We start from the raw sequence: 13,411 nt of genomic DNA, 5'->3' as shown, positions 1-13,411 counted from the left end.
CTGGAATCCGGTCCCCCCTATCTCTATTTCCCCCTTGTCTAATGCGTGTTTGCCCTGCATTGAGACAGTAAAATCTGTCCCTTTGACTTAAAGCAAATGCCTGCAGGGAATTTACCACTGAAAGCACTATTGTTCTTAATTACACCAATAATGCTAACAATTTCTAAGTCACTTGTGTATTCAAGGAGTATCCTTTACAACAATCGTATATCTATAAGGTTCATTCTTTTAATAGTAGAGGTCAAACGTGTGGAATTTTTTTTTCCCTTAAACAAATCCACAATTTTCAGTTTAGATGTATGTGGTTATTAATTTATATTACACAAATTCACAATTAATTTAGTGAGTTAAGAACTGCATTGATCTTAAATTACACTTGGTTTCATATTACAGTCACTTGTGCAGTCGCGAAAAGCTGGCATTACCTCTGCAATGGCAACTCGTACCTCCCTAAAAGATGAAGAGCTGGTAAGAAGAGTATATGTGAAAAAGACCCATCTGTTAGTTTTTTTTATTGATTAAAAACAGAAAATGTTGGAAATACTCAACAGGTCTGACAGCATCTGTGAATTGGTAGCTTAAGTTGGGAAATTTCCTGGCTTGGTGCATCCGCCACAGGTAAATTTGCCACGAATGGCGCAGTTTTCATTCAGGGAAGTGCAGGTGTGAGATGCAGATTGGAGTGTTATGGTCACAGCCAATGTTAATTGCTGCACAAACCAAATCCCAGAGAGAAGCTTGGCTTATGGGCCATACTTTTTTTTGTATTCTGAAAGCGAGAAAAAGTCGTACTGATCTCAACAGCACGAAATCCAGTAAACCTTTGGGATTTTCAAAATGAAAAGTAGAAGCTTTATTAGCATGAATAAAAGAAAACCTAAGCACACAAGATTGCAGTTACACAGTTAAATAAGTCTTACAAAACATTCCCCCAAAAAGACTCACTGTTTGGTTAGACCCAAAAGTAAACACATTCCAGGCAACACTCCCTTATAACAACACTCCCTTATAGATGTTTAACTATAAAAAATCCAGTAATATTACCCAATGCAAACTGCTGTAGTTTCAATACAGGCATACCACATGACCTGTAACTCTCTTCCACTCTGCTATGAAAATCCAAACTTCAGAATAAAGCTTTTTTTCAGCCCAAGGCTTTTCTGGCTTGACTGAATGGCTGATTCAAACCTATCTTCTCCCGACCCAGAGCCACAGCTCAGCAGCTACGTCTCACAGCTCCAGCTCAACAGCTTAGCTCCAGCTCCACCCTAAGTTCTCCTCAGTAACTCTAAAATACATTTTTCCCTATCATCTCAGGTTCCATTGTTCTCACACCTCTTTGAAACTCAAAACCTTCCAAATATAAGATCTTTCATGTTTCCATCTTGTCTTTGCTTTCAGGTCAATAAAATACAACGTCCCCACTCCTATTTGCCTATGGAACTCCTGCAAGATGCAAATATGTTTCTTGTCACCTCTGACTTCTCTCTGATATTCAGACAAACTCTCCGCTTATCTAAAAATGTAAATGTTAGATCTGCCTTATTCACTTGTACCTCAAACCTAACATCTCTATCCTTTTCGTGTTTTAAAGCCCACAGACAACCTGTCTCCCAAAATAATCTCTGCTAAGCTTAATTAAGTCATAAACACACAGACACACCCAGCCTTTTCACAGATTAACACAATATTTCCCAAAAATATTTTAAAAAATCAATTTCTCACAGGAGGCAGCCACAGGGCCTGCCCAGTGCTGAGGTAGGATATGTCTGCCTCTGTTCTCTGGGACTTTGAGTTAATTATTTTGTGAAATATTAGGCCCTGTAGCCCTCACACTCCTTCACCACGACCCCACCGTTACAACCATAGCTGATGTTATTTGCTGAGCAAGCCAAATCCCAGAGGGAAACTTGTCTTACTGATCATAACTTTTTTTTTGTATTTTGAAAACGAGGGAAAACTACTGATCCCAGAAACATAGAATCCCCGTAACACTTTTAGGATTTTAAAATTAAAAGATTTATTAACAAGATGGAAAAGAAAACTTAAACACATAAGATTAAAATTACGTGGTTAAAACAGATTTACAAAACATTCCCCAAAAAACCCACTTGGTCAGAACACACAAGTAAGCTACTTGTCAACAGATCCCTAATAGATTTTTAACCATAAAAATCCAGTAATATTACCCAAGGCAAAGCTGCTATCACTTTAGAAAAGGTATACCACATGACTTCTCACTCCCTTCCACTCTGCTGTGGAAATTCAAAAGATAAAGAACAGACTGCTTTTTGAATACAAAGACTTTTCTGCTTTGAAACTGGATGGCTGCTTTAAATTCACAACTTTTCTTAGCACAGAGCTAGTCTTAGGACATCTCCGCCACACAGCCAATAAAACTCAACTAAACATCTTTCCTTAAACATCCTTTTACCCTTTGATCTTAGACCTCATTGTTCTAGTCACTTCTTTGGACACAATTTTTCCAAAGTACAAATCTTTCATGTCTTCCTATTACCTCCACTTTTGGGTAAAATAAAATTGAATTACCTTCCCTTGTTTACTTTTGGAGCCTTTAAGTTCTAAAAGTCCCATGTCGCTCCTAAACTCCCTTTGAAATTTACCAGCTGAAAAGTCATGACCTTACACCTAATGCAAATTTTAAAACCCAACCTATTTACTTGTACATAAGATTAAAGCAAAATACTGTGAATGCTGGAAATCTGAAACAAAAACAGAAAATGCTGGAAAAACTCAGCAGGTCTAGCAGCATCTGTGGAGAGAGAAACAGAGTTAACGATTCAAGTCCGTATGAACATTTCTTCCTTGAACAGAGGCCCGAACAATCACCATCCACCACCACTCTCCTCTGCCTGACTGAACTTGTTCTCTCACTGAACAATTTCTCCTTAAGCTTGTCTCACTTCTTCCAAATAAAAGGTGTGGCTATGGATACTCGCAAGGGTCCCAGTTATGCCTGTCTCTTTATGAGGTATGTGGAACATTCCTTGTTCCAGTCCTACTTAGGGCCCCTCCCACATCTCTTTTCGGCCCATTGATGACTGTTTCAGTGTTTCATGTGTCCATGCTCTCGTACGGACCTGGAAAGACTTATCAATTTTGCTTCCAATTTCCACACCTCTATCACCTACAAGTGACCCATCTCTGACACTTCCTTTCCCTTCCTTGATCTCTCTGTCTCCATTTCTGGTGATAGACTGTCCACCAATATTCATTACAAGCCTACCGACTCCCACAGCAACCTCAACTACAGCTCCTCACACCCCGCTTCCTGTAAGGACTCCATCCCATTCTCTCAGTTCCTTCGCCTCCGTTGCATCTGTTCCAATGATGCCACTTTCCAAAACGGCACTTCTGACATGTCTTCCTTCTTCCTTAATCGAGGTTCCCACCCCACCCCCCCACCCACTGTGGTTGAAAGGGCCCTCAACCGTGTCCAACCCATGTCCCACGCCTCTGCCCTCACGCCTTCCCCTCCCTTCCAGAACCGTGATAGGGTACCCCTTGTCCTCACTTTTCACCCCACCAGACTCCACATTCAAAGGATCATCCTCTGCCATTTCCGCCAACTCCAGCATGATGCCATTTTATTTTTATCCAGCTCTGAGGAAGGATCATACAGACTCGAAACGTTAACTCTGTTTCTCTCTCCACAGATGCTGCGAGTTTTTCCAGCATTTTCTATTTACTCATACATTCAACTTCACCATAGCCTCTCATTACAAATGCATGCATCTATCTCCTTTACCCTTCATCTCTCTGCTCCCACAGACAAGCTGTCTTTACTAAACCTTCTCCCAGTTTAACTACACACACACACTCACTCTCATTCCCTGCCTTATTCCCAAAAATATTTTAAAAATCTATCTTCACACCTCGCACCCACTCCTCATGGTCCTTCACAACTTCTGCGTCCACTCACGGCCCCCACCCAAACTCCATGGCCCCTTATAGTCCCTTTGCCAACCTGAGGCTCATATAACCCCTCTCACCCCTATGGCATTTTATAGTCCTCTTGCTAGCTCATGGCACTTCCATGATCATTCACCCAGTATGCACTGTACAGATCCAATAAACCCTACTGTAACAATGACATATCTGGAATGACTAAGAAGAAAACATCCATTCATAATTTTCTTAAAAGCTGCTGTTACTACAACCCTATAAAAGTGTCAATCATCCAGACATTTACAGTATTAATAGCAGATTAATAAATTGTAAGCAATCAAGCAATGTTTCCCTTCAGTGCACCTGTGTCAACAAAGTGAAAGCTGTTATGAGAGTCTGGGCTCTCAGCCAAGCCTTATTATGCATGCTTGGCCAGGTGCCTCCATTTTTATGGGATTTCTACTTTTAACCTCAGTCGGCTGGGTTTCCCAGATTTCGGGAAACACAGCAGGTAAAAGAAGACTAGAAAACAAGAGGATCCATCAAGTAAGTGCCTTTACAACACTGCTTGTGATCCAGAAGGAGCAGGAGAGTTCTCTTCAGGCTCAGCAACCTTACCTGTAAGTACTACCCCTTTGTCTCCGCCCCTTCTACCTCTTGTAATCTGTCTGCTCCCCCCTACACTCTGGCCATCAACTGCAACCACCCCATGATCTTCTACCAGCCCTCCAATCTGCTTCCTTCACCCATCATCTGTTCTTCTCCCCATGCCTCCTTCCCCCACCCCCTGCCCCGCCTCCCCTAATCATCAGGACGTTTGCCTTGTGGAATGGGCAAAGAGATCCTGGAGGATGAATTAATAGTGTATTTGGAACAGTTTCTTAGAACAATGTGTTCTGGAACCTATGAGGAACCAGGCTATTTTGGACCTGGTAATGTGTAATGAGACAGAATTAATTAAAGACCTCGAGGAAAGGGATCCTCTAGGCAAGGGTGATCATAACAAAATAGCATTTCACGTTCAGATTGAGAGTGAGAAATGTGGGTCCATAACTAATGTCCCAAGCTTAAATAAAGGCAATTATAAGGGTATGACGATCGAGTTGGCTAAAGCAGACTAGGTGGATAGGTTAAAAGGTAAGACAGTAGAAAAGCAGTGGCTGATATTTAAGGAGATGTTTCATAACTTTCAACAAAGATATATTCCATTGAAGAAGAAAGCCTCTATCAGAAGGATGCACCATCTGTGGCTAACTGGAAAAAAAAGTAAAGGTGGTATCAAATTGAAAGAAAGAGCATACAATCCTGCAAAGATTCATGGTAGGCTAGAAGATTGGGAAAGTTTTAGAAACTAGCAAAGGATGACTAAAAAGAGAGGGAGAAATTGGACCACAAGAGAAAATGAGCAAGAAATAAAAAATTGACAGGATGAGACAAGTATATAAAAGAAAAAAGTGGCTAAAATAAGCATTGGTTCCTTAAAGGGTGAGACTGGGGAATTAATAATGAGAAATGAGGAGTGGCAGCAGCTTTGAACAAGTATTTTGTGTCCACCTTCATAGAGAAAGAAACAAAAAGCATTCCAAGAATGGCAGAAAATCAAAAGGCAAAAAAAAAGAGAGGAACTTAAAACAATTGCCATCACAAGAGAAAAAATAATGGGACTACTAATTGGGTTAAAAGTTGACAAGTGCCCTGCACCTACTGGCTTACATAAAAGAAGTGGCTGCGGAGATAGTGGATGCATTGGTTGTAATCTTTCAAAATCCCCTAGATTCCAAAAAGATCCCAGCAGATTGGAAAACCACAAGGAGGGAGACAGAAAGCAGAAAACTATAGGCCTAATGTTAGTTAGCCTAATGTCTCACTGGAAAAATGCTAGAGTCCATTATTAAAGAGGTAGTAGCAGGACATTTAAAAAATCATAATACAATTAGGCAGAGTCAGCATGGTTTTGTAAAAGAGAAATTGTGTTTGACAAATTGATTAGAGTTCTTTGAGGACATAATAAGCAATGTGGATAAAGGGGAAGCAGAAGTAGTGTATTTGGATTTCCAAAGGGCATTCGATAAGGTGCCACAAAAGGTTTCTACACAAATTAAGAGCTTATCGTGTTGGGTGAGATATATTAACATGGATAGAGCCTAACTAACATGAAACAGAGAAGTGGGATAAATGGGTCATTTTCAAGATGGCAAACTGTAACTAGTGGAGCGCCATAGGGATCCATGCTGGGCCTGAACTATTTATGATCTTTGGATAATTGTAGCCCAATTTGCTTCTGATACGAAGATAGGTAAGAAAACAAGTTGTGAGAAAGATACAAAAGAGTCTGCGAAGGGATATAAATAGGTTAAGTGAGTGGGCAAAAGTTTAGCAGAGCAGAGTATAATGTGGGAAAATGTGAGGTTGATCACTTTGGCAGGAAGAATAGAAAAGTAGAATATTATTTAAATGGAGAGAGACTACAGAATGCTACAATAGAGGGTGTCCTTTTACATGAATCACCAAAAGGCAGCATGCAGCTACAGCTAATAATTAGGAAAGCAAATGGAATGTTGGATTTTTGCAAGGGGGATGGAGTATAAAAGTGGGAAAGTCTTGCTAAAATTGTACAGGACATTGGTGAGACCACACCTAGAGGACTGTGTACAGTATTGGTCATCTTATGGAGGGACATACTTGCATTTGAAGCAGTTTAGAGAAGGTTCACTGGGCTGATTATTGGGATGAGGGGTTTGTCTTGTCTGAGGAAAAGTTGAGCAGTTTTGAACAATGAGAGATGATCTAATTCAAACAGGTAAGATTCTGAGGGAGCTTGACAGGGTAGAAGCTGAGAGGATGTTTCCTCGTATGGGGTTTCTAGAACTAGGGGACACAGTTTCAAAAAAAGGGGTCTCCCGTTTAAGGCAGAGATGAGAAAGAATTTTGTGTCCCTGGGTCGTTAATGTTTGGAATTCTCTTCCCCGGTGAGCAGTAGAGGCTGGGTGATTGAATATATTCAAGGCTGATTAGACAGATTTTTAGTTGACAAGGGAGTCGAGGGTTATGGGAGAGTGGGGTGGGGGTGCAGGCAGGAAAGTGGAGTTAAGACCACAGTCCAATCTTATTGAATGGCAGAGATTGCTCAAAGGGCCGAATGGCCTACTCCTGCTCCTGTTTCTTATGTTGAGAAACATATATTTCCGGGTTTCCCATTCATAACTGCTGTCTCCCCTTCTGCACCAAACGCAATTCGATATTCCATATTGCGGCCAGCCTTTCTACACTGCTGCACATTTGTGCTTTAACAATGTAAAATTCTTTAGTAAATCACAGTTGCTGGGAATTACATTTTTTTATTACATTATTTGCTCTTTAGTTTGCTGTTAAAAGAAGTGCTGGTGCAACAGGTCAGAAAGCCAACTGCCCTGTGGAATGATGAGAAGTGATCTTGTCCCTGACATGCACAACATAACAAATTCCTGATTCAAGCTATTTACTGTGAATTGTAATGCCATGGGGTAAAATAACTTAAATGGGAGTGGGAAAGGAAACAGATGCAGAATCATTTAAATATAAAAGATTTTTTTTTGCAGATCTATGCAACATAAACGTATTATTGTATTATTACTGCCATTCAGCCAGAGGATAAACACCCTCTTATCAGTGACACCTCTGCAGCACTTTCAAGAGTGCAATTACAACATGACAAGTATACATTGGCAATTGGCGTTGCAAATATGAGTATAGGAATTTAAGACAGAAAAAGTTGCCAGAAGGATCATGCAGATTTCTAATAACTTTTGCATTTATCTCTGCAGAAAAACCATGTTTATAAAAAGACCCTCCAAGCCTTAATCTACCCTATCTCTTGTACCACACCCCACAATTTTGAGGTCTGGACTGCCACCACGCCTACATACTGCTATGAATGTGAGGGATTACTATGGGGCATTGCTCGTCAGGGAATGCGGTGCACTGAGTGTGGGGTAAAATGTCATGAAAAGTGCCAAGACCTACTAAATGCAGACTGTTTACAACGTAAGTCTGTTTCCTGTGCATTTACTTATTTTGTAACATGTTTCCATTCATTTTCATTCATTTCAAATGCTAACCTACCTTAATTTGCAGCCCAGCAATCTGTACAATTAGAGCTCTGCTGAGTCTGTCCTCTGTGACTGTGACCATGATGCAATAATCCCCTCATCCTTCTTGACCCCACCCCTGCAGCCTTGCACGCGCTTGACCACAATATGTTCCCCTTCCTTTGTCCAGCTTGGAGTAACTGCCCTTGCTTGGCGCTGCAACTTACCTATCTGATTGTAACCAAACCACCTGCTGCAATGGTTTCTCTTCCCACTCTCATACCGTTCCCCCCCAGGTTCCCCAGCTATCTATCCTTGGCCTTCTCCCCTTCTCATCTACATGCAGCCCCTTGGTGACATCATCCAAAGACCTGGGGTCAGCATCTACAGACATGCAAATGACACCACATTCTACTTTTCCACCATCCCTTTTAAGCCCTTTACTGCGTCTGTGTTGTCAGACTGCTTGTCTGACATCAGGATTGGCCGAGCTGCAGCTTCTTCCATTCGACCATTGGAAAGACAAAAACCATCATCTCTCACCACAAATTTCATGCCCTTCCACTGATTTCATCCTCCTCCCTGGTCACTGTCATAGGATTCTGAGGCTGTTCTGCCTATTTGACACTGAGCTGACCTTCTGAACCCAAACCATCTCCTACTTCCACCTTGGTAAGATTGCTTGTCTCCATTGTTTCCTCAGCCATTTGCTGCTGAAATCCGCTCCACCTCCTTATCACTCTAAACTAGATAATTCTAATGTTTTCCTGGCTATCTTCCAATACTCTGTACATTCAGTAAACTTCAGTTCACCCAAAATGGCGCACCAAGTCCCACTCACCCATCATTCCTGTTCATGGTGACGTACTGGACCATTGGCTGCTGATCCCCTAAAGCCTCCAAGTTAAGATTTTTCCCCCTCCTATTTAAATCTCATTATGGCTTTTCCCCTTGTGACTGTGTGTGTGTGTCTGTGTAGCATCTGTATAATGCCATCCCTCAACGCCCTGGCTTCCTCCATTCCCAAACACCCACCTCTTACCAGTGTAGCCACACATACGAATATCTCAGCCTTATTGCCTCAGGACCTATTGCTGATTACACTTTGAGACATTTTACTTTGTTAAAGGTACTAGATAGATGCATGTTGTTATTCTCAGTTCATTCTGTCCTTGTATGTAGAGATAGAGATGTTCCAAAAGACTAACGAAAGAAAAATGGAAAATCATGGTAGGAAGGGAAATCTTTTCTACAATGAAAACTTTTAGAATTGAGTAATTTTTGATTCAATAGTAGGCAATCTATATGAAGAAATTAGCCTAATGTGCTTATCCTAGCTTAGCATATACAATGTAACAAACTTTTTGACCAGTGCAATCATCACAGCAAAGGAAGTTTTGTAATTTCTCCTCAAAACCATTTTTGCATATTAATCATAACAGTATACTGCAATGCTTCCTGTAAATAGGTGCAGCTGAGAAAAGCTCCAAACATGGTGCAGAAGACAGAACACAAAATATTATCATGGCGATGAAAGACAGGATGAAGATCCGAGAACGGAACAAGCCAGAAATCTTTGAACTGATTCGAGATGTCTTTGGAGTGATAAAAGTTGCGCATGCGCAGCAGATGAAGACCATCAAACAAAGTGTACTTGATGGAACATCCAAGTGGTCAGCAAAGATTACTATAACCGGTAAAGTGTAAAAGTTATCAATGCCTTGTATTTGATGGACTAGGATTTGTAAACAACAAATATTTTGCCGGTGATGCATTATCCCAGTGATTTCTAGAAGATTCTGGAGATTTGGGTTTAAATTTCCAGTGCCATGATTCCTGGCAATAAAGTACTGGGCGCTAGATGGAAAATTTCCCCTGTGACATTACTGCTACACGCCAGTAACAGTAATGAGCTTTGCACATCATAGAGTCACAGAATCATACAGAATCTTTTGAGCACAGAAGGAGGCATTTTGGCCCATCATGTCCATACCGGCTCTCTGCACGAGCAACCCAGCTAGTCTCACTCACCTACCTTTCCCTGTAGCCCTGCATATTCTAATATTCAGATAATTATTGAATTCATAAACTGAAAGCCATGAGTATATCAGCCTCCATCATACTCACAGGCAGTGCATTCCAGAACCTAACTGCTCAATGCATAAAATATTTTGGTTCTTGCCCTTTTCACCAATGAGAACAATTTCTCCCTATCTTCTCTGTCCAGATCTCTCCTAATTTTGAACACCTCTATCAAATCTCCTCTTAATCTTCTCTTCTGTAAAGAGACCAGCCTCAGCTTCTCCAAGCTGTTCATGGGTGGCATAGTGGTAATGTCACTGAACTAGTAATCTAGCAGTCCAGGCTGATCTTCCGGGGGCACGGGTTCAAATCCCACCATTTAAATTCAATGAATAAAATCTGGCATTGAAAGCTAGTCTCAGTGATGGTGACCATGAAACGATTGTTATAAAAACCCACCTGGTTCACTAATGTCCTTCACGGAAAGAAATCTGCCAACGTTACCTGGCCTGCCTACATATGACTCCAGAACACAGCAAGGTGGTGGACTCTTAACTGCCCTCTGAAATGGATGAGCGAGCCACTCAGTTCAAGGGAAATTAGGGATGGGCAACAAATATTAGGTTTGCCATTGATGCCCACATCCTATGAAAAAATAAAGAAAAAAATGTATCTGAAATCCCTCATCCCGAGAACCATTCTCCAATGCCTTCACGTCCTTCCTTAAGTGTGGTGCTGAGAATTGGACACAATACCCCAATTGAGGCAGAATCAGTGGCCGGAGTTTACCAACCCCGCCCCCCATGGCAGGTTCCCACGCGATGGGGTCGGCGAGCCATTGAAACCTCCATTCACATTGGCAGACCGGAAGATCCTTCTGGCGTGAGGTACTGGAAAATTCTGGCCAGTGTTTTATAAAGGTTCACCTTAGCTTCCTTGTTTTTGTATTTTATGCCTTAGTGTATAAAATCCAGGATCCAGTATTCCTTATTAACCACCTTCTCAACCTTCCCTGCCAGCTTCAACAATTTGCGCACATATAACTCCGGTCCCTTTGCTCCTGCACCCCATCTTACCTGCATTAAATTTCACCTACCAGCATGTCTGTCACTGTTGTCATAGTCTTCTTCTTCACTATCCTCCTCCAATTTCACAATTTGTGTCATATTCAAATTTTGAAATTGTGCGTTGCCCATCCAAGTCTAGGCCGTCAGTATAGAGCAAGAAAAGCAGAGGGCCTCGTACCGACCCCTGAGGAACTCCACTGTATACCTTCCTCCAGTCTGAAAATATCTGTTCATTACTTCTATCTGTCCCTGTCACTCAACCAACTTCATATCCATGCTGCCACTGCCCCTTTTATTCCACGGGCTTTAACTTTGCTGACAAGCCTGTTATGTGGCACTTTATCTAATGCCTTTTGGAAGCCCATGTTCCCTGCATTATCCTCATTGATCCTCTCCTTTATCTCATCAAAAAGCTCAATCAAATTTGCCTTTAACAAGTTCATGCTGGCTTTCCTTAATTAATCCACTTTTGTACAAGTGACTGTTAATTTTGTCCCTTCACTGGATGAAAAATCAGATGGTCTTCATTACTTCCCACCTTATTTTCATCTTTGTACTGGCTCTATGCACCAAACAATTATTTAATGCACAAACGCTGAAGAGGAAATCTGCAGCATCCTCTCAGAATTATTTCAAATGCTGAAAGTAGTTTAATTACACTTCTCTCATTCAAATTGGATTTTGGTTTTTATTGTTCAACCCCAACTGCAGACTTCAGCATAAATTCAAGGCTGACAGTTCAGTGCAGTACTGCGGGAACCCTGCATTGTTAGAACTTCCAGGTGAGGTGTGAAATGAAGGTTCCTTCTGTCTCCCCAAATGACCTTCAAAGGCCACATGCCACTATTTGACGAAGAGCATGGGAGTTCTCCCAGTCTTCTGGCTGAGCACATTGGCTATGTTTCCTGATTACCTCGATATTTCCCAAACAACAACAGCAACGACAGAGGAATTTACCAAGGTTCCTTAAACAGCACCTTCCAAACCCCTGACCACTACCACCTAGAAGGACAAGGGCAGCAGATAGATGGGAACACCACCACCTGGAAGCTCCCCTCCCAAGTCACTCACCATCCTGACTTGGAAATATATCATCATTCCTTCACTGTCGCTGGGTCAAAATCCTGGAACTCCCTTCCTAACAGCACTGTGAGGTCCCCAGCATCACAGATGCCAGTCTTCAGCCAATTTGATTCACTCTACGTGATGTCAAGAAAGGGCTGATGGCACTGGATACTACAAAGGCTATGGGCCCTGACAATATTCTGGCAATAGTACCGAAGACTTGTGCTCCAGAACTTGCCGCATCCTGAGCCAAGCTGTTCCAGTACAGCTACAACACTAGCATCTACCCGGCTATGCGGAAAGTTGCGTAGGTGTGTCCTGTACACAAAAATAGGACAAATCCTACCCGGCCAATTACCGCCCTATCAGTCTACCCTCAATCATTAGTAAAGTGATGGAAGGGGTCATCAACAATGCTATCAAGCGGCACTTGCTTAATACTAACCTGCTCACTGACGCTCAGTTTGGGTTCTGCTAGGGTCACTTAGCTTCTGTCCTCATTACAGCCTTGGTTCAAACATGGACAAAAGAGTTGAACTCCCGAGGTGAGGTGAGGTGAGAGTGACTGCCCTTGACATGAAGGCAGCATTTGACCGAGTGTGGCATTAAGGACCCGAGCAAAACTGTAGTCAATGGGAATCAGGGGGAATACTCTGTCGGTTGGAGTCATACCTAGCACAAAGGGAGATGGTTGTGGTTGTTGGAGGTCAATCATCTAGGTTGCAGGACATCGCTGCAGGAGTTCCTCAGGGTGGTGGCCTAGGCCCAGCCACCTTCATCTGCTTCGCCAATGACCTTCCTTCCATCATAAAGTCAGAAGTGGGGATGTTCGCTGATGATTGTACAATGTTTGTAACCTTCCGCGACACCCCAGATACTGAAGCAGTCCATGTCCAAATGCAGCAAGACCTGGACAATAGCCATGCTTGGGCTGACAAGTGGCAAGTAACATTCGCGCCACACAAGTGCCAGGCAATGACCATCTCCAACAAGCGAGAATCTAAGCATTTCCCCTTGACATTCAATGGCATTACCATTGCTGAATTCCCCACTATCAATACTCTGGGGTTACTATTGACCAGAAAGTGAACTGGACGAGCCACATAAATACTATGGCCACAAGAGCAGTTCAGAAGCTAGGAATCCTGCAGCGGGTAACTCACCTCTTAACTCCCTAAAGCCTGTCCAGCATCTACAAGGCACAAGTCAGGAGTGTGATGGAATACTCCCCACCTGCCTGGATGAGTGCAGCTCCCACAACACTCAAGAAGCTTGACACGT

The 13,411-nt window shown here is 42.3% G+C and overlaps 1 protein-coding gene across 3 annotated transcripts in view; it reads left to right on the top strand.

The window, feature by feature from the left end:
• Nucleotides 1-13,411, top strand: part of unc13bb (unc-13 homolog Bb (C. elegans)) — a 754,941-nt gene that overhangs the window by 572,098 nt on the left and 169,432 nt on the right. For all 3 annotated transcript variants that reach the window (XM_078550332.1, XM_078550323.1, XM_078550314.1), the window contains 3 exons: nucleotides 394-468; nucleotides 7,713-7,932; nucleotides 9,445-9,672. In XM_078550332.1, coding sequence (XP_078406458.1) covers nucleotides 394-468; nucleotides 7,713-7,932; nucleotides 9,445-9,672 — 523 coding nt within the window. The remainder of the gene's footprint in view (nucleotides 1-393; nucleotides 469-7,712; nucleotides 7,933-9,444; nucleotides 9,673-13,411) is intronic.

Source organism: Cetorhinus maximus, chromosome 1 (assembly GCF_964194155.1).
Source record: "Cetorhinus maximus chromosome 1, sCetMax3.hap1.1, whole genome shotgun sequence".
In the NCBI taxonomy this organism is placed as follows: Eukaryota; Metazoa; Chordata; class Chondrichthyes; order Lamniformes; family Cetorhinidae; genus Cetorhinus; species Cetorhinus maximus.
The sequence above is the reverse complement of the archived record's forward strand: the minus strand, read 5'-3'. Positions and strand labels throughout refer to the sequence as shown.